The sequence below is a fragment of the Porites lutea genome, chromosome 6, assembly GCF_958299795.1.
Source record: "Porites lutea chromosome 6, jaPorLute2.1, whole genome shotgun sequence".
In the NCBI taxonomy this organism is placed as follows: Eukaryota; Metazoa; Cnidaria; class Anthozoa; order Scleractinia; family Poritidae; genus Porites; species Porites lutea.
In genome coordinates, this window is record NC_133206.1 from 3,542,525 (window position 1) to 3,564,529 (window position 22,005).

At 39.9% G+C, this 22,005-nt stretch overlaps 1 protein-coding gene across 1 annotated transcript in view; it reads right to left on the reverse strand.

The window, feature by feature from the left end:
- LOC140942396 (3'-5' exoribonuclease HELZ2-like) overlaps window positions 1-21,176 on the reverse strand; it is a 33,290-nt gene extending 12,114 nt beyond the window's left edge. The window contains exons 1-9 of the mRNA XM_073391367.1: window positions 21,057-21,176; window positions 16,947-17,524; window positions 15,078-15,507; window positions 14,386-14,693; window positions 13,668-13,938; window positions 6,815-7,240; window positions 5,352-5,433; window positions 3,150-4,433; window positions 160-2,777 (exon numbers count right to left, since the gene is read on the reverse strand). Coding sequence (XP_073247468.1) covers window positions 160-2,777; window positions 3,150-4,433; window positions 5,352-5,433; window positions 6,815-7,240; window positions 13,668-13,938; window positions 14,386-14,693; window positions 15,078-15,507; window positions 16,947-17,524; window positions 21,057-21,176 — 6,117 coding nt within the window. The remainder of the gene's footprint in view (window positions 1-159; window positions 2,778-3,149; window positions 4,434-5,351; window positions 5,434-6,814; window positions 7,241-13,667; window positions 13,939-14,385; window positions 14,694-15,077; window positions 15,508-16,946; window positions 17,525-21,056) is intronic.
- Window positions 21,177-22,005: the final 829 nt, after the last annotated feature.

Consider the following 22,005-nt stretch of genomic DNA (forward strand, 5'->3'; position numbering starts at 1 on the left):
ACAACTAGATAAAGTACTTTCACAGTTTTAGATAAAGTACCATAACCATTTAAATAAAGAACAACATGCGTGTCTTCACTTTTTAGTTATCCTTTTTGCACGTTTACATTCAGGCTTAACGATCACCTGTTAATTGAATTAACAAGAATTATTTATTACCTTTGGACCTGCACGCCAATCTCCGGGATGAGTTCCCAACGTAATGTCGCCTTGTCTTACGCGGACGCAAACAAAATCGCCACCAAAGAATTCAATCTGACGTTCGGTGCAGTATCCCTGCGGAATGGAAAAAGAGCCCTCTACTTTCCCACTGTACGTCTTTTTCCAGTTTACTTTTAGATGGTGTATGGTGAATTCGTCGCCTTCTTCGACAGCACCAGTGGCGGCTTCCATGGCAAGTACAGGCTTCCATGCTCTGATGTAGTCGTCCAGGCTAGAGTACCTTTGCTTGGACGCTTGATACCTGGTTGTTGAAGCGAAACATACCCGTGGATATTTCCGGTGTTCAATACAAATTTGTATTCTGGGATTGATTTTGAAGAGCTGAACCTCTGGATGAAGCGTTCCTTGGATTGTGTTTGCAGTAAGCTGGATTTTTACAACATCGAACCTTCTAAGCTGCATTATTTTCTCGTAGAGGTGCCCGCTTTCAGTTTCATCATTGGAACTCTTTCTGTTTAAAGCTTTCTGGTGACTTCTCGTGCTTTCGAATCCAGCCTGTCGTTTAGCCGAATTCAAATATTTGTCAGTCTTAGCTACAACGTCTCCGAGTGTCTCATAGTCTTCGTCTCTGAGCGCCTCCTGAATCCTCTGCCAGTTATTTCCTGGAAGGCTTAAAACTTCATCTTTTTCTCCCTCTTTCTCACATAAAAGTTTTTCTACTTCCTGTTTTTCATCTGAAGGCTCCAAACGTATGTCAGTAGTTGGGGCTATGTACATTCTAAGCAGCCATGTTAACGTTATACGGAGACCATCTTGATCAAAGCGAACTGAGTGTGGGTTAAGTTTACTCAGATTTATTTTTCTCTGCCTTGTCGAGAGATAATTATATTCCTTGTCCAAAATTTCCAAAGATAAGGCTTTATTGTCCACGATGGCAATCACTGCCTTGGTTTCATGACTTTTTTCCTTGAGCTGCGCCGCTAGATGAATCTTGCTACATCCCTTCTCAAACTTTCTGGAGTTGTCGTGCGCAAAGGTAGAACGGCGGCAAACTTTGGAAACTCGTTCCCTTGAAGGCTCGTTTGTGGTGCGACCCTGGGATTTAATATTTAAAACGAGTCGATGAACTTGGATATCTACATAACGCCGTATAGGTGATGTGAAATGAGTATAACAAGGCATCCCCAGCGAGAAGTGGGAAATGTTTGTATCCCCCTCTCCTTTGCAGACATATTGAGATTTGGGCTGAATTCGTTGAAACTGTGAGTTGGCCACAGCCATTTGAGGATGATGACTCTCATTGCAAATCAGAAATTGCAGATTGTCCTGGTCTTTTGAGATTGCAGCATCACAAATTTGAGACCATATGGACTGTTGCACTTTAAATTCTTTGGAATTCGAACGGTTTTCGTCTTTGGGCGACATTTTGTTGAGAGTTTCTTTTGGATAGAAACCATGAAGAAACAATGAGTATTTGATGCAATGTCCGTATTGTGAAACCCATTCGTTCAGCCTGTGATCTTTGGGTGGCAACTGGGCTCGTATCGGAGCAACATTTTTACAAAGGAGTTTTGCTACTTCTTCATTGGCAAGGATCATCATCTCTTCCACCATTTCGTGGGCTTTAAAATCGTCAGAAATATGGTCACTGTTGGACCAATGATCAAAGGCACCCTCCTTCATCCGTGCTACTCTCCTTTTTTGTGCAAGGAAACTGAGACATTGGATCTTCTTTTTGATGTCAGCTGACTCCCCCTGTAGAACACACTGTAGGCTATCAATAATACTTTGGGCACTGGAGTAACTAAGCTTGCAGTGAGATCTGACGATAGTGCGCTCGATTTCTGGAGGACAAACAAGTTGTCCTTCTTTCGTTAGCCGAAAAAAAAGTGACAAGCACAAACGGTATTTACCAGGAAGAAGACTGCATAAATTTTCACTAAGCTCAGGAGGCAGCATAGGTATGCTTTCGTTGCCGTGACCTGGATAATAAGAGGTACAGCGAAAAAAAGCTTCTTTGTCCAAAGGGGTCCCTTCTTTAACAAAGTAAGCCACGTCAGCGATATGTACTCCTATTAGATAGATCTCCTCGGAGAGCTGTTCCATGGTAAGAGCATCATCGAGATCTTTCGAGCCGTCGGGATCAACCGTGAAGGCCCCATCAATTTTCTTGCGTGTTCTGTACTCTTCAGGAGGTATTGACCATGAAGGTGGAAATTCACTTTGTACATGGCTGATGATATCAACGTCAAATGATCTCCTAATCCCATGCTCAGCAAAAAGAATCTTAAAACTGGCAGCCAGTGTTTTCTCTTGCGACAACTTTCTGACAATAATGCCTATTGGGAAACGGCAGTCCGACCTCCACTGCAAGTACTGAACGAGGAAAAGGAACTTTCCACTTCGAAATTCCCTGAGATCAATCTCGTCAACTTTAACTTTCGTTTCATTCCCATCACGAATTTCTTTGTAGAAGGGCATACATTCATTTTTTCCAGCAAGGGAGACTATTCTTGGCAGCGACTTGTTTATCGGACGCAGTAATTGAGGGTTTTCATAATCTACCCTACAAACGTACTGGCGCTCATGAGGGCTAATAATATGGTCCAGCACACCTAAAGAAAGCAATAATTATAATTTGATTTTATCAATTGTATTTTTTTCTGAGAGGTGAAAAAAATAAGAGCAGTGAAGGTAGACAGTCTTATGGTTTGTATATCGCCACTGTTACCAGTGCAGTCACTATGCATTCAAGTACTTGTAAATATAGCACCAATAAACATGGGCTTGGGCTTTGCGTTTTACGTTCGGTATCCATCCAAGAAGTTACTTACCTTTTTCAAATCATGCATATTTTTTTTATCTATGTACCACGGAGTCAAGTAGGTGTCTGTTAAAAGTTTAACATGACCTGAGTGATGGGACTTAGATCTATCCTTAAGTCAATAAAATAACGTGTACAAAAACGCTAGCAAAATGAAACTTACCAACAATTTTTCCCTGAAACTGAAAAAAGTCACGAGTTACCAAGGGCTGGTTCATAGTCTTTTCAACTACAATACGATCCATATCAAAAACTCCGCGGATTGGTCCTTTGATCTTAATATCAGGTGTTTTCGTGTCCCAAACCATCGCGTATGCTGAGCTTATACTTTCAGCGTTGAGGCGAAGGGTGCAAGGAAGATACTTCTTTGGGTTCTCACTCATAACACGGCGTAAAGTCTCCGGCTCCAGGAAATTAGGTTGTAACGAGGAAGTCGTAGCCGGTTTTTCACGAGAGGATGATGCTCTAGTAAATCCCAGATCAAGTAGCTGGAATTCTTCCCGACCATTAACAGTGCGGATTGTGTAATCTCCAGTAGGCAGATCGTCGAAACTTGAAAATTTTGTTGCTGGGTGTTTTGGATAATTCTCTGTTTTAGACCTTGTTTGCGAAGTTTTCGCCGTCTTTGATGAGCGAAAATAGTGTGATGATCCTTGGTGACGTGCATCGTCTTCTCTGGTCTCCTTACACTTTTCCAGAAGCGCCCTGATTATGTTGTCGAATAATGTTGGAAAAACAGTTTCATCTTCGAGAATTTCTCGACGGAATTCATCTAGAAAGGTGCATTGAACGTTTTCTTCTTCGATTTCAGTTGACTGAGACGTGTTGCTGAATTCATTTGTTTTTACATCTCGTGAGCTTGTCTCATTGTTGGAGGAATCTGAGACTTCTCCATTCAGTTCCTCTTGTTCGTCTTCATCTGCTGTTGATCCTCCATCAATGACGTTTTCATCAGCCATTTGGGTTTCTGGTGGGTGCTTGTCTTGGTCTTGCGTTGGGAACTGAAAGTAATCCTGGTTTTCACTGTCTGCCTCTAATTCGAAATTTGAAGCGTTGCCTCTTTCCTTTTCTTCCTCGTGAGTATTTGCTGTTGACTTTGGAATAAAGTCATGAGCTGCAGGATTTAAAGGAATTCTGGAGAGAGAGGCGGTTATAAGTTTCTTCAGTTCATCAAACGTTGTCCCATACAAAGCTTTACGATCGTGGCACCTCCTTATGTAGTCTCTCCAGTTTCCTCGGCATTCACCAACAGTACATAAGGAAACTGGTTCCCCAATGACAGCTACCAACGACTTTGCTCTAGTTATTGCTGTGTTCAAAAGTGTGGAGTCTGATAGGAATTCCCAATGAGATTGTTGCTCAGCACCAAATCCTCCAAGACCATGAACGTTTTGGCAGGTGAGGGATGTGCGCACGGTACTGATGAAGACGGCACGGAATTCTTTACCTGTAGCAGTAAGCATATAAGAATTGATAATAATAATTATTATTATTGTTATTACTATTGCAAACATATCAAGTTGACAAAACCTGAAATACGTTTAGAATCTGAACAGAACAGAAACCAGACTATACATGTAGGTTCACGACAATGGCGATAACCCGCGGTTCTTTGTTTCAGTTGATTCTGGGGAACCTTCTGACTATATGGAAGGTATAATATATGATGGTTCAGCGGAGCGAAGTCCTGAATGAGCTCGTCAGTTGAAGGGATTTAACTCTGGCTATTTGCCTGATTAGTCAACAAAGTTGCAAACCGCCGGTGCTAGTTCATTTAGTGAGGTAACGTTTTATCGAAACCAAGAGGGTACTGACTTAACATTAATTTTAAACATGAAAAAACTGTTTTGTATTCAAGTTCGATACAGTAACTTGCATGGCCGTAAAGTTTTACAAAACCAGATCCTCATCAGTATCTCGCCATATTGAATGTAAATCACTATCAACTTCCGAGGTTACCATTAATTCCACTGGTAAATAAATTAGGAGGAAGTGTAAGGAGTCACTGTAAACTGTTGGTGAATTGAATAGGGTTTTATTTCTTTAACTCAGAGCATCCGTAAAGGAGAGAATTCACCTGGCTTTTGTAAACTACAGACATTGCATAGTATTACGAGGTTTTTATCGCGTACATCACGCGTCCTTCAGTTTCCCAGCGGCTGGTGCCATTTATGGTGGAGTCGGCATGAATAATATGGCGGGAATACTAAAACACCCTGCTGTAACAGGTAGTCTGCGTCATGAGGGGCTCAAATTGATAGTGAGGAAGCTTAAAAGCATGATTTTATAGTCCTGTGAAAACTTTCTAGCTAGCAGAATTTTATACAAAACATGCCAAGGAACGACTTAGCACTTATTGTTTTACCTTGCACATTGTAAATGCTCCCCACTGTGACATTCGCCAGCTCTTGGTTCTCTTTTCTGAGTAATAATCGAATCGCTCGTACCTAAAATGGAACAATTTTTTTTTAAATAAGGGTAACAGTCCCCGTTGATCCTGAGGTGGGAAGGTGGGTACAAAGTTCCCCTGCTGACTTTGATTATTTATAAAGACGGAGATCCGCTAATTACAGGAATTTCCCAATCCTTTACCAGGGGACTATTTCCTTTATCAGTTTTTCTGAGTGATAATAAACTTTCTTAATAGTCTAGTATGTATCAATCTAAGCCCTGGTTTAAAATTTATCTTTCTTTGTTTCGATCGTGTTGACTTACATCAGCCCACCGAAAACAAAGTCAAGGATAAGATTGAAACACATCGTTTCCCTTTCCTTTTTTTTATTATTTCTTCAAAACGCATTACCGATAAAACTTATTTTCATATTTTCAATATGGTTCCTTTATAATTAGAAATTTTTCTTTTTTTTTTCTCTGTTTTCCATTAACTGGCGAACATTACTCAGTCATAAATCATTTTTAACAGCAGCAAAAGAACTGTGAGTTCTACAGCCGTTTAACATTTTCCTTTCCCACCAATTTTATTTCCCTGCTAATGTCATGGTCTGGAGTAAATGTTCTCTTAATGAGTTTCGATTGCCTTTTATTATATCCCATTCATTTATTTTGAACGAATCACAATTTTATTGTAGTGTACTTATACAGTGTTGACATTATTCGTTTCTCACATTTTTCTTCATAAACTAGCTTGTAATTGGTTGTAGGATTTTAAGTAATTATATTCAGTTGTAAATAATCGTCGAATTCAATTTCTCGGTTGCATTGTGATTATCAATAAACCGTCTAGACTATCTATCTATCTATCTATCTATCTATCTATCTATCTATCTATCTATTTATCTATCTATTTCTCTATCTAATTGGATCGATCGATTGTGAATACAACGAGATATTCTTTCCCAATGTCATTTTGGCAACTGCGTGATCAGGAATCAAAACGGCTGTCTCAAAATTAAAAATATTTCATATACTCAACATATTAAAAAAAATCCGAACTACGTTTACGTAGTTCGGATTTTTTTAAAAAGCATGAAAAGTCATAGTAACACCAATAAAAATTTCAGCATTTTAAGACTTGCTTGCATTTGTTTCTCCAAATCCCCCCACCACGTATATAAAGATCCGGTGAACAAAAAATGTTCAACGCTTCTACAGAAAATTTGGTCAAACAACTTATCTACGATTAAGAGCTAGCGTCAAAGGAACTGTAATTCAGAAGCCAAAAAAAAAACAAATAAACAACCAATCTCAGAAGTAGCGAAAAACGAAATTTTCCGTGGCGATGACATAATTATGACGACATGTATCTAATAATTCCAAACTGCAAATGAATTAGGCATGATACTCGACGTGCAATATTTTAACCTTTACCTGAGCCATGTAGGCGGCTATGACACCAATCTTGGAAAGATCTCTTTCACCCCAACACGCAGGCCAATCTGCAGTTAGCTCCTTGACCCGCTTTACGACTTCAGCAGCTTCAGCTTCATTGATGTAGGAATTCTCTCGTGCTTCCTCCATTCCATAGGCAGAAAAGAATAGCAGTGGCCCTAATTGTGGATGTGCCGGTTCTTCACTACAGGCAATAAGCCCTTTGCCCTGTTCTCCCTTACCCCCGTAGAAGTTGTCTGAGGGAAATTTAAGGATGTCTGGATGACAACGGTAATTCTTTGTCAGAAATATCACATTGGAATTCATCTCCGTTTCCGTTTGGTAGTAATAATCGAAAAGCCTCTCCGGGAGCGATCGTTGTAAGCCCCATTCACGTGCAAAATGTGAGTAGACCTCTGGCCTCATCTAAAACACAACAAAAGACGTGTCACGACCTTCTCGACCATCGTTAGGACCGTTGCTATTCCTTCATAATAAAGTAAATGCCAGCGGAATAATTTTAAACCAGGTTAACGTGTTTGGCTGTTTTGGCGGCATACATATATATGAAGGAGGAATGGGAAAGGAAAAATTATGATATAAAATTCAAAAGTTCGAATGAAAAAACCAAAATAATCAATAAACAAATTAATTTCACTTGTTTTCTCATTGCTTGTTTCAGTTTGTTGATTTAGCTTTCTCTTTTTCCTTGTTTCTTGGCATTTCATCTATACTCTTTCAATAAATAGGCCATTTCCGAGTTTCGCCAGGCCCCAAAACGAGGTTAAGTGCTCAGCCTTTTATGTGGAGACGATTGTTTATTCTCATGCAAATAAAACTCATTTTCACAAGAGAGGTTGTGCACTGGGCTTCATTTTGAAGGTGAGGGTTTTCGGAACTCGGAGGTGATGTCCTTATTACACTCCGTTCAAGTTTAACTAAGCAAAAAAAACTTTGCCTCCAGTAATTAGCGTTCTTTTAGCTCTCCAAACCGTCAACAATCAAGTGGTTAAAACACTAAAGTAACACATTAACACAACACTAAAAGTACCGCATGGCAACACAGAAGTACTGAATGGCCTAGACATTGATGCCCTTGACACGTCGGTTTGATTCCTCGCGAGGTGAGTTTATAATCTCGTCGCGCGCAAAGCGAGCGCGCAGTGCGTGGACCCTAGCAAGCTGCAATCTCGCAGCGCTCAACTGTACTTGTATATTGGTGTCCGCCATGACGTCATACAGTAGTTTGACATCAGGGCGCATTTTTTTTGTTTCTGGGCAACATTCGACTGAAATCGATTTCTCATGTAAATGGGGCAGAACAGCAAATAGTCCATCACCTAGGACCCGAAAATTTGGGTCTAATACTCATCTCAGGAGAATAAGCGAAACCTGTCCAACATGAAAGTTTATCTATTAATGGTAGCTTTCCTGTAGAAATTCGACTTTGAAGAGACGTCACTGGAAGCTACCGAATGACGCCATTTTACCAAATCCGGCTCTCGATAGGAAGGCGGACTCTTAACAACATGAACCAAAACACATGCAAAGTTGTTTGAAAGTTGTCTTATCCTTAGTAAATCGTAAATGTGTGTCTTATACTATCTTCTGATACATTCGAAATTTTTTCTTTGATTTTTATCGAAAAGATTTCAGGTATCAATCCCGTCTCAACTTCGGCTGTCAGTCTAAGCGTCATTGTCAAATTCAAATTCTGCGTTTAGTCGAAACTTTGCAGTGACGAAATGTGAATCCGAAAATAGAGCTCATATAATGATGAAGAATTTGACTAGAAACACGTACGTTTTTGCATTGCGCTAACTTTCTAGTGTGGGTGCTTATTTGTAATGAGTTTAGTAAAGCAATAACAACAAGCCTTCATGTATTAATTTGATTTTGCTCCACGTATACGTACTGCATTCAATTCAACAAAACTGAAGTCACGCAACGATCACATTGACTGTGTAAGATTTGTCATTGTGAAGCAGGTTTTCAAAGTTTTTAAATTCTTCTTTCAAAATTAACCAGAAAAGATGTCACTGCAGAGCGTCATAAGACAAGCTGCAAAAATAGAAATATTGCAGAATGCGTTAAACTCACACCACTACTTATAGACCTTATACTGTAGAATATTAAGTTGAGTGTTAAATGAAAGTATATCCAGATATGCTATGGATCCGAGTAAAGAAAAGAAACGCCCGGCATTAAAGTAAATCATTTATTGTATAGATATATTTTTTAATGCAGCAACAGTAATCATGAACGCTTAACATCATTTGCCAAAGATTATATCCTAATACAAAGTACAACTTAAAAAATCTGATTGCACGATACTAACTACGGTAATGTAAACATCTAATTTGATGTTAATGCACGGAAATTAGGTAGATATATTAATAATGTTGGTACAATACATTTTCGTAGAATAAAGAAACTTATGCAGATGTTGCTCTTGCCAATACTTGCTTGGTAACCAAACTTATACTTACAGCCAAATTAGGGTGCGTTCTTTTGAGATGATTCGGATCAGGATTAGTGATCCCAGATCACTCGGATCATGTTAGACCATTCGAACCGATTAATCGACTCTCGACAAGGATTTATCGGTCCACTTGATCTACCGTGGTCCGGGTGATCTGGGATCACCGATCCTGATCTGGATCATCCCATTGAAAGTGCAGTCCATTTTGTTGTGCATATGCATGGGTTATCTTTTCCATAAGAACTGAGCTAGGAAATTTGTGTGATCTGTAGCGAGAATGTTGTGTGATCTGTAGCGAGAGCGATGGGCGTCTGATGCAATGTAAAGACACAGAGTCGTGGGCGAGGTTCTATCGTGTTGGGCTGATCAAGCAACACCGTCAAATTCTAGATCTATTAACAGAAAAACAGGATTTCGCTCAATCACCTGTGTAGTACCAAGCTAGAACACAGAAGAAGTTCCGTAGCGTCGAAGCATTTAGAGCAGATGAAGGGCAACAAAAAGCGCTTCGTTGCACCTGAAAGTGAACACTAACAATAGTTCTATTGCTGCTGCAAGCTGAAATTTCTGGCATCTGTGCTAAGGATTTGATAGGCAGTGAAGCAAGATATCGTTCTTTCAATAACGCATTTTGCGCATAGTAGTGATGCAACCACCGAGAGCTGGACCGAAACTTCCGGAAACAATTAAGGGACAGAGAAGGTTTACTGACGCTGTGTATTCATTCAGTGACACCTTAATATCAAACGGCTCAGGGTCTTAGAATTTATAATTAAAGAAATAAGGAACTGTAAATGTACTGGCAGAGACGAGGCAGAGGCGGAGAATGGGCGTGGATGTAACAAAATTCCATTTCAAAAACTTGTTGAGAATGGTATCTAAGGGGGAGGGTAACCCTGGTCCTAGGGTTACCCTAGCAAGAGGCCGGGTTCAAGGTACTCTGGCTAAAAGCAAAATTTCCCAGGAAGCCGACACGAGTCAAACCAGTTAACTGGCATAACTGATGTGTTTCATCATGTGAGGACTAAACTAACATGCCTTGTAACGTCCAAGATTTGGACGAAATCTTGAATTCTCCATTTTAAACACGTTATACGGAAAAAAGGTCAGGTATTATCATCGCATAAAGAAAATACATAATATTGTTCAGATCTTTAAAATCTAGCGAGAAAACTTGGTTAACTCATTCAAATTTTCATGAGTTATCCCATAGCAGAGCGTTTACAAGGCAGGTACATTTAGGGTAACCCTCTTGCTATGGCAACCCTATCTGGATGCTTTGTAAACACGTCGCGTAAAAATAATAAGTAGAAATGTGCGAGCGCTAGTTTAAACCTCTTGCTGTTTGGGTTACCCTCCCTCCTTGTAAACAGGCCGCAACAGAATTGGTATTTTTTAATTATCAACGAAATAATATCCTTGTATATCCATCCACCTTGTAGATAACTTCGAGTTTAAACGTCAAAAAAAAAAAAACGCGGCCAACCAAATGTTTTAAAACTGATGAGACAAATCTGTTTTAAATCTAGCGAAACTTCTCAATAAGAAAATAAAAAACTCGTTCCATTGAACTGCCATGGCCATCCGAGGAGAAGAATCTCTGCTACAAGTGGCTGACTCCCGAAATTACTAGGTACCTTTGAAGGCCTTTTGCAACATTCCTATGCAGAAAGGCACAAGAGCAGGTCTGAACCAGAAATAAACTTTTGCCCGCAGTTTCCAGAGGTTAGACTGATAGACAAGTGCGGCCATGGGATCAGTTATAACCTGTTTAACGAGGTCGAGACAGAATTTGGGCTGAAAGTAATAAATGAGCAAACTTTAAATCGCGTGCTTATCCCAGACGAATGTAATCAACCCAACAATCCACCCGTGGCACTCATGGAAGTAGAATGCACATTCAGCGGGGCCGGGTGAATTTGATCCTTTTCCCGAAGAAAGACACGAAGAGGGATGACGGAAGAGAACCTTGCAAACAGCGGAGAATCACCTGAACACCCCCCAGCTTAAACGGAGGCGTTAGCGTTTTTATTCAACCAAGCGCTGGTAAACGGGGGAGTAACTATGACTCCCTAGTACGATCAACCAGCCTACGAGAGTGGGCCCAATCATGCTACGAGCCTAGGAGTGTTTCCTTTGAGGCCCTGGCGTTGAATTGGAGAGGGCCGGCTTCTGGCAGCTAGATCAGCTGCGGCTATACGGGCACTAGGACTCAGCGCCTCGTTCTTAAGTCTTATATGATCTGTGACTCTTGAGTGGGGGATGGGGATAGTCAATAAATTCCGGCGCTCGACCTTCACTATTAGGACCAGATGACGGTACCGAGCTACCCGATGTCACCTCTTGGAACGGTCGCTGGCTAAGTGAAAGCTCCATATTAACATCAAAAGAGCGACTATCCTCGATCCTGGAGGGAAAAGTAAGAATGGATAGCGAGACGGGACGTTGTAGTTGTCGCTTGAAAATAGCTTGCTCCATCGCGTCAAGGTAGAAAAGTAACATGGCTGAGACTCTCTAGGAGTCGATGATGGAATGGCTAAATGCCTCGTCACCTAATTAGTGACCAGGTGTAATAAAAAAAGGACATTCCCGAGTATTGTGGGGATAGGCGCATTGGTTCTGGAATTCTTTCGTAAGTGCGGCATCCCGAAATGCATTATCATGTTTGGTTCTAGCTGCAGCCAAATTTCACCGCTGATTTAAAATAATGTTTACTCAGTTATTACCCATATATTATACAATATTATTATAAACTATAAATCAATGAATTAACCTTTTTCTGATCATGCGTGCAAGCCAGTTTCTAGTTACAGCACCTAAATGAAAATGATAGTTGCTTAGATATTACAAGTTCTGTCGCTAAAATTTTAAAACACTAAGTCAAGTTCTGAAGACTAAACTCAGGAGGAAGTGTATATATTGAGGAGTTAGGGCAAGGGAAATCATAAAGAATATTTAAAAGATGCAGATAAATACGGATAAACAAATATAATTTCAGATGTAATTTGTAATGACCTCTACAAATAACACTTTAAATGTAACTCTCCACAGAGCTTTCGTTACAGCTAAATTTTGAGTCTAAATTCTGTCCCAAATCCACCAAAAACCTTCTAAATTACATTTAATATTACAATTCACTCTAAACAAATCAACTTAAATCTACTTTGAAAATATATTTTGGCGTTTAAAGGTCTTCGAAGTAGTTTATTTGTATGTTTCTATTTTCTTGGGGTTCCCGGCTAAGAAACAAAATGGCAGCCCTCGGCAGCTTCCAATAGCGTATCTTCAAAGTCTAATTTCTACCGGAAAGCTACCACTCAGAATGTCCGGCAAGACATTTTTGGAAAGGTAAATAGATAATCTTTCATTTGGGATCAGTCTCGTTTATTCTCCTGAGATGAGTATTAGAACCCCCTCAGGAGATGGACTAAAACACAAGAACGCCGAATTCAACAACCGGCTATAAGTCATCGCAGGGGAAGATTTGACCCCGAAAAAATCCCCTGGACAGGGGAGCAGAGAGAAAATCACTCAATGAATTTCCAATGCTCAAGTTCTTTTACGAGCAAATGGAAGCGATTTTGGATAATTTGCCTTAAGATATGATGAGCGAAAATATTAATCGCGGTAATAAAACACGTTTTTCCCTGCAGACGAGTTTATACCGTTTTGGCTCTGTTGGGCTTCCGTTCTTTAAATGCGATGAAATGGGTATACGTTGGGTTTTCACTGTCCAAACATCAGTCATTCTTCTGAAAAATATCTTTGAATTCATGTTTAATAGGGCTTGATCAACTTCATACAGGTCGCGCTGGCGGCAGATCTAGGGGAAAGGGTTTTAATAATATATTTTCGACAATTTTCCTAGTGAGTTCCCTTGGCCTAGTGGTAACGATATAACCCGGCGCATCGAAGGTCCCGAGTTCGGTCACCGGAAGAACCTTTTTTCTCTTCTCTTCTTTTCTTTTCGTTGAGTTTTCTTTTTAGTTATTGCAGTTTTGTTTTGTTTCTTTATATAGCCTAAAATTTTTAGATTTATAAATTTTCTTCTTTATTGCCTTATCTTGCCGTTCCTCTGAGTCCTTCGCGAGGTCCTGCAATTTACGCATTTCTTGTAAAAGTTGTAGTTAAGTTAAGGGGTGACAGAAACTTATAAGGGGTTGTTCAACCCCTTATGAGTTTCTGGTGGTGAATAATGAATAAAAGAGCTTTAATCTAGGACACAGTGTGTGACAGATTGACACATTGGACCTACATGAACTACGGCCTTCGGATTAAGAAATTTATGTTTGGTAGTTTCTTGGAAAAATTATGGTTATATGATTGTAATGCACTTGTTACAGCCTACCTTGGTTTAGGCTCACATTTTACCTGCATATGGTCTCCTGTCAAAACAACGTGCGTGTTGGGCCCTGCCAAGGCCAGTGGTGTTAATGCTTCGGGCTCCAAAGCTTGAGCAGCTTCGTCTATGAGGATGTGGGTAAAAAAGCCATGGTTTAGCTTTAGCCGGAGAAGGTGTTTTGAGGTGGCTAAAGTTGTTATCACCACACGATGATCGATGACGTCCTTTCTCGTGGGAAGTGCATAGGCGTTGTTTACGATCAAGGCATATTGCTTTGCAATTTTAGAACCGGTTTCCAATCTGAAACGGGTTATCATAATAAGACGACGTTAATTATCAATTGTTTTCCCTTTTATTACAAGGAACATCTCTTTTAGTTAGAGCAATACCTAAAACATGACGATAAGAAACTTACGACTGACAAAGTTAAATAAGCTGGCTTTGCTGATATCACTATTCTCTTGGTCAAAATATAATAGCAAAGAATTTCCCACACGATTTCATACGCTCTTTTGTTTTCTTTCTTTGTTGTTGTTGTGTTTTTGGTTCCGAAATTGGTTTGTCTTAGCGGTAATTGTTGATTTTGTGCAATGTACTTCCAGTGTTTTTGCGCCTTTCCTCCAAACATATGATGGTGCTGTCTCTTTCTTGGTCTCAGCAATCAACAATAAGTGAAATGCAAGCAAGGGTGGCACTGAAAGCAAAGGAGGTTGTACGGCTGAGTGACGGACATTTTATCTAGCTCACCTTCTCGCTTGTTGATAAATCCTTAGTGGTGTTGCTGCTTTCAGTCCGTTCTCATTAGTCAAGTAATCATGTAGCAATTCGACGTGCAAATCCGCCGCACTGTTCGTGTGCGTACAGAGTAGTATGCGTTTGTTTCTCATTGCTACCAAATGACGGATTGCGTGGTGTAAAGTAAACGTTTTCCCAGTCCCAAAAGGACCAAACACCACAAGAGGAGTAGAATTATTATCAGGCCATACGATGCGTTTGATGACCTTTGCTTGCTCAACATTATCGTGACCCAAAGGCAGGTAATTGGAAATTGTTTCCTGTAAGAAGCAAAGCATCAGAAACATTGTGTTTCTGGTACCACTACTATTACTATATACGTATAATACGTTTAATTCCACACTTTGAGTATTTACTATTCCTTCCGCCGTTCCATGAGGGCAAGTGACACCACTTTTCATGCCCACTTAAATGGTTTACATTTGAATACCGCTAATCATATTTTTCACGCTGAAATATGAAATGCTTAACTGAACTTAATTGCATGGAGAGTTAGGCAGAGACGTAGAAATTAACTTTATCAATATAGGGATGCTGGGAATCGCCAAGAAAATTACTGATATTATACGGGATGGCACAAGTGAAACACAATAACGCGAAAGACTAACCCGAGTTACAAAAAAAAAAGAAACCCTAATAGATACCTCGTTGGCTTCTGATGCACCTTGTTCTGGGAATAGTAAGTTCAAATGGGTGGCACCGAGACGGTCAATAGCAAAATGCCACTCACAAAGAGGTTGTCGATTAAGTTGAAACTGGAGGTCAACTAAAACCTTCCCTTGATCGGTCAGTTGTAAGTCTGAACATATCTGCCGGGACAGTCTCAACACCACGCCCCAGCTGGCGACCTCTTCAACGAGTGCCTCATGAACGTCTCTCGTAGAAGTCCCAGTTAACTTTAGCCAAGCTGTCTGTACATTTCGAACGATGAGTCGACCAGCTGCATCATCTAACTGAAGGGTTTCCAAAAATTTGAGAACTCCAAACAATTCTCCTTCTCCAGCAAAAGCCATTCCATAATACTGCCGCTCAAAACTTTTCTGGACATACAGTGGAAAGTTTTGAACTACAAACCTTGGGGAAAAAATATGAATTATCATCCACTCAGTCTTGTGCATTAAGTAAACTGTAAAATGAACAATGCTTATGCATCAGTCAATACTAGAAACCTGCTCCCCTCCAACCCCCCACCCCCCTCCCCCGATCCCCGGGAAATAAAGGGGAATTCAAAATTAGCCTAGTGATAAAACACCAAAATTTTTTTTCGCCGCCGGGGTAAAAAAGTGAATTAAAAGCGTATAACGGAGGATTACAGCGGAACATCAGAACTTCTGAACCAAATAAAGCACGACTCAATCTCGAACGTAAATATGCAACTTCACACGTGCTTAAATGAGCGGAAAATCAAGCTGAACTATCATGATATACTAGTTATTGGAATCGCCAATTGTGTACGTTTAAAATTATTGCCCGGGAACAAATCCAAACTTCGATAATGCACACATGCATTCTTTCTTGACAACGAACACAGGTCAATAATGTGAAGTTCAAGTCTTGCCTTGGAATCGCTTGCGCCGGAGCATATCCAATGAGTTCTGGGATGACGTTACAAACGCCATCTGGAAAAAAGAAGCCTCGGCTACAATCCATTACCAATTCCGGTGGTGAATGAGTGATGTTAAATCACGCCCAAGTGCTCCGTTAGCAAAGATATTATGTTGATTTTCGCACCTCCTCGGGCTAGCGCGTGGTTCAAGTATAAAAGTAGGTAACGGTTTTGACCGCGTTATTCCCTTCAATGTAATGCCCAAAGGAGAGGAGGGCCTGGATTTTGATTGAACTGATGCATAACAACTGATATTGCTGGTCTCAGTTAAAGTCACGGCAGCCTGTTGGTTGACAAGAACAAAAGAGGTTCCCTCCAAAAGTTTTATGCAAATTCTGCAAAGAAAATTTGCATCGTTTTGTCAACCAAAATGGCCACCTTGTCACGTGGCTGCGAACTAAGGGCCTGTTTACATGGAGTGGGGGACCCCGGTCTAGTGGGGTAGGTTTCTTTTGTTTTCACGCTCTGGGGGACACAAAACAAAAGAAACCTACCCCACTAGACCGGGGTCCCCCACTCCATGTAAACAGGCCCTAAGAGTAAAACTTGTTTTCCCTTTGTTTGAAGCCATGAATGCATCACACGTCACATAAGAAATTGAGAATGTTTTAAGAACTGAAATTATATCATCGACGTTATTAAGTTTTAATCTAGTTCGCCCGCTTTGTAATGACCACAACTTTTAAGTTTCATTCTCTGTGTGAATCAAGTTTAAAAACTTGATTCACACAGTTTCCTAACCCTAATCACTAAACTTTAAAGTCATTCGACATTCGGCGGCAGTTTGGCGTTCCACAAAAGAGGGCACCTGAACACAGTCTTTCGGATCTACAGGAGTCAAGAAACGTCGTGTGGTCAAAGCCAAAAAAGGAAACACAACAACATATAACGGAAAATTCTGAGTTACCTTGAAATCTCTTTCTTCATGAAAAGTTCCTCAGTAAATAAGAGTTGGTGCATCCCTCTTTTGTAGTTCTTTGAGGTTAGGTTCACGTCCATCACTTGGGCTGAAATTATATTCTCTATCCTTGAAGGTAATCTGTACCTTTCCTGCAACTTTTTATCCTCAACACTGTAAGTGGCATCTTTTGATGACACTAAAACGTTCACCAGTTCACGCTCCGTCCAAACACATGGATCGAGTTTGAGTGTTTCTCGCGTTGCTGTTATTGCGTCCAAGGCTTCCTTACGAGCTATATCTACGTTCAAACCTTGTAAGCAATGCCTGTCGCCAAAATCGAATCGAAGGCACTGTGTAAACGTCTGGTCAAACTTTTCTGTTTCAAAGGACACGAAAATGTCCACTCTCATTTTGCCTTCTTTCATGTCAAACAACCTGCTGGGAAGGCTAAACGACCATCGATCTGTCGGCTCTCTTGAAAAAGTCTCCTCGTTGTTTAAAAAACTTTTGACTTTGGTCAGCCTATAGCAACTGTGATACCGATGAAGGAGGCCAATTTTTCTCAGAACACCAACCGCACTTATCTAGAACAGGAAGAAGATAACATTTACTTAACCTTTGCTTGTTTGCTTCAGGTGATATGTCAACTAGACCGTTCGTTCGTTCTAGGTTATCAGATACATAATTAAAATAATGGTTAGGTGAAAACGGACTGGAATGGACATGCCGATTACTCACAGGCTGTTTGCAAGGTAACTCCTGGTCTTGAAATAGATAAGAAATTAGATCACCTGAGACATTAAATCACGCTGCTTACTGGATTGGTGTTCATAATTTATTACATCGTACCTACATTTGACAACTTATGCTGACATCATTTGGGAGAAATAGGAGTAACGATTAGCTTTGATGGCACTACTAGAGGTTGACGAGACAGCACACAGGGCGGGGTGGAGGGAGGCTGTATTGTTACATGTACATGTATCTGTAAGTTTTGCCAAATATGGCACACTGACTGCTTTGACCATATTTGGGCATAGAGAGGAGCCCACGAGTTTGTAGAAGGCGACCGGAGTTTTTGGGGCAATGCTTAACTTGCCCGCTTTGGGTTATGATTTTTCCCTCATTTATGGATTTATATGGACATTGTCTTCGGACAATTACATCTGTTGATGTTAGGAACTGAACTGGAGGCTGTGCCAGCGGATACAGTAAGCTTTGAACTCTGTATTTACTCGTATCTTAGAGCTAGTTGTGTTCACTCTGATCGTCAGGTGTATGTAGATTATATTCGTTTATAATAAACGTGTTGCTGTTATTTGAATGTCGCTGGTCCCACTCGTTACAAATCTTGTTACACGTTCGTAACAGTATTCGAAGGCTTGGTAGCACGTATGATCTAGATTAGGCCCCTTGTGGATAGACCACTGAGGCCCAAAATAGACCTAAGTGGAAATTGCAAGCAAGCAGACGTGCTGGACATCGAGCCACTTTCATGTTTTTAATAAAAACCACTATGATGTTAAAACCAGCAGTATACGGATAAAGTATGTGAGGCTCTTCTAAGACAAGAAATGGGTCTTTGAACGCTGTGGGCAAATTTGCTGCGAACGAGTGGAAGAACTTAGACAGCTCCTTGAGGGGGTTAATTAGTCTCTTTCTTTCTTTTTTTTCACTTTAAAAATTTAATAAGGCCATCTGCAAGGTAAAAATCTGATTTATTGATTTATCTGCTAGACTTGATCATTAAGAAGGAAGTTCCTTTGATTCAGTTATCTTACTGTCACGCCAAGTCAAGCTTAACCCCATAGATTCAATTAATGAATTGATTATTTAAAAACTAAATCCGTTTAAGTAGAGCCGTTGCTGCAACCCGTATGAAATTCAAATCTGTATTCCTGCAAGCGTAATGAACTGTGAATTTTTAGCTACGAACTTCTCAATATTCAGTCAGATTGAAAGATCTTTAAATGGATAAAAGTGCCTTGAAAACATTTATATCAAGTGTTACTTCAGCAGTGCTGTGGTAAAAAGTTATCAGTATTTATGGTCAGCGGTTGTTACCATTTTGCTCAGGGCTCGTGTTAGCTGCCTCCATTTTCTTGTTTATCACATGGGCGATTTATGTTTACAATCCATGTCATCCTTCACACATCCGTATAGGGTAAGGCAGACTAAGTTGTTATCTAAATTAAAAATCCCGTTTGATCGCAGAGCAGACCCGATCCGGGCCTCGAAGCCGTCGAAGTGTTTAGCCTTTAGTCCTATTAAAGAGGGTTAAGACAGAATGGCCAAACCAGCCCAAATCGCCTCAGAAATACACAAGGGCCCAAACTACAGCACAAATAAGTGTATTCTATTTGGATTCTCTACAATACGCTAAGATAAGAAGAGTTTTTCCCCGTATGAACCCTATAAATTGCTCCATTACCCAACATTTCCAGACGTATTAATTTTAAACATATGAGTCGGGGATGCCTGTGGTTACGCTTGACCTGGCTTGAAGATTTATATAGATTTAAGTTAAAGTACGGAAAAATGGGCAACAAAAAACATGCAACTTGTTTTGCAACATTGCTGCAAAACGAATTAGGTAGTTGACAGGTTTGAACGTTAGTGGTAAAACGCGCAACATCGCTTTTCAACTCGTTTTGCAGCAATGTTGCAAAACAAGTTGCATGTTTTTTGTTGCCCGTTTTTCGCCCCTTTATTGTTATTGGTTTGATTATTCTGCTATATCAATCAACTGTCCTGCGAAGGCTAGGGAATATGAATTAGCAGAGGATATTATGCCATAACGCTAATTGTCGATATATACAGGGAACATGATTTTTGTGCGGCTTATATGACCATTCCTTGACTGGATGGTTGAAGCAGCTGTAAATAGTTTTTGTGACACGGGCCCATACGTCACAATACAGAGGCAGGGATAACCCACAACAATGTTTCCGATTAATTAAAGGCTGCTAATCTAAAACACTGTTTAGATTTTTATAAAGAAAATTATATCAGCTTTCCAACAAAATGTCTTGCAGCAAATATGGATTACTTTCGTTCGACGGAAATATTGCAGATCGAAGATCACAGCAGTTTTTAGTCGTGATTTCAGTTACTGAAATTTAGAATATATTTTTTCACTCCTTCATACCGTGGTGGATTCAAAGCGACCGACGAATGTTCAACATATTTTGACCTGAAACCAAACTTCTCCAAATTTACCAAAGAGATTGATAATCTACAATAACGGTGATGAATTCTGACGCGAACTGGATCGCTTAAACGAGACATCGTATGACATTGTGGAGCGCAAATTCACATTAACGTTTGAAGAAACGTTTTGGGGAAAACTTGCGCTTGCTGGATACAAGTTCTAAGGGAAAAATTAAAGCAACTTCATTTAAAGGAACAGGAGTACTAATGGAATCAGAATGATAACGTAGCATACGAATGTTTTAAAAACTGTTTTTCTTTTTTTTCATTTTATTCTCAGACAATTCTCTGTAATGCGTAATGCCCTCAGATTTTCGAAGAGTCAACTCTCATTTACCGTGCGAGGCCCGAAATTCTTGCCATGATATCTAGCGCTATAAAATAAAAGGCAACTGGGTTTGTAAATTAAAGACGTCAATCGGTTAGTGTTTTGTTTACATTTAATTAATTTTAGGGGATTTTGTCAATTCATATTTATGGTTTTGACACAAATTCAATAAGAAAATAAACTTTTTTACCTACCAAGACAAATTTCGTCGCCTTCGTGCTATTTGTTGTTACAATTGGAATAATATTTCGTCTTCTGAAACTGTAGCGAAACGAGACGCCATTTTAACCCCCGTCCCAAAACAATAAAGAACGAAGGTTAGTCAGAGTTACGAGAGCGAATCAAACGGGCAAAAAATTGCGAGCTCTCCACTAATTTTCGTAAATACTAACTATCTTTTATACTAGTTTTAATGTTTGCAGTTTTTTGGGGACCCTTCTGTAAGGTACCTTCGAGTGAAGTAGCTTTCCTTTATATTAGTTTATTGCTTTCACTCGCAATAAGGCTACTTAAAACTTGAAAAAGCAATATTTAATTTTATTGATTTCCCCATTCGCTTGATATTTTGTTTCTCTTACCTCAAATGTGACGGTGAATACCCACTCGTAGACGTGGCTTCTTACGTCACCTCGATGGCAGATTTTTACCGTAGAAGGTTTATCACTTAAGACTTCGACACCAGGGAGGCTGTAAACCATCTAGTTTAGCAAGGAAACAATAACAAAAAAAGCAGCGTTCATGTAACTAATTTGTCACCAAGATGGTGGGGTTTCTCATCTGGTTTCTAGTCTGGTCATTTCTAGAAATCGATAACGCGGCCTTCAAAAATGGTTTCCCCAAACCTGGTAGAAACTCATCATCACTATCAAATGACAGTAATTTTCTTAAGCGCCCAAACTTTTACATAGTTAGGTTTAAAGATTTTTTGACCAAAGTTGCGGACATTTGAGCCCGGGGTATTCCCACATTTGTAGCAAAAAGCGACAAAACATTTTATAAGAAATGTAAGACAATAGAAATTTAATTTTAGAAAACAACTTTTTGAAGTCACCCACATGTAGCCTTCGCAGCTATTAAATGTATTTGCTTTAGCAAGCACGCCAAGCAACTGAGTGGTAAAAATGAGCGCCCGCCAAAATAAAACCGCGCGCGAGCTACGGAGACTATAATCTACAAGTATCAAGATCACAGAAATAAATAAATAAATAAATTCCTTGCTCCTAAATCATAGGATAAGTTATTTCATTGTGACTGACATTTTTCGCGATTTCGGGCCTCACGCTCATATTAACAACTTTTGGTCGTCATTATTCATTTTTACGTGCATCAAGCCAAAACTAACGCGATCCTTCCTCAGTACAGTCTTTCCAGAACAACGAAATTTTCTCGCGAGGATTGAGGGTGAATACGACTTCTTTGATTGCAATAAACAATTGTCCAAGAAAAACAACCTCCCCATTAGCACGGCAATAAAACCCAATACTCGGTTTTTTCCTTTTTTCTTTGTTTTTTTTTTTTTTAATCTGT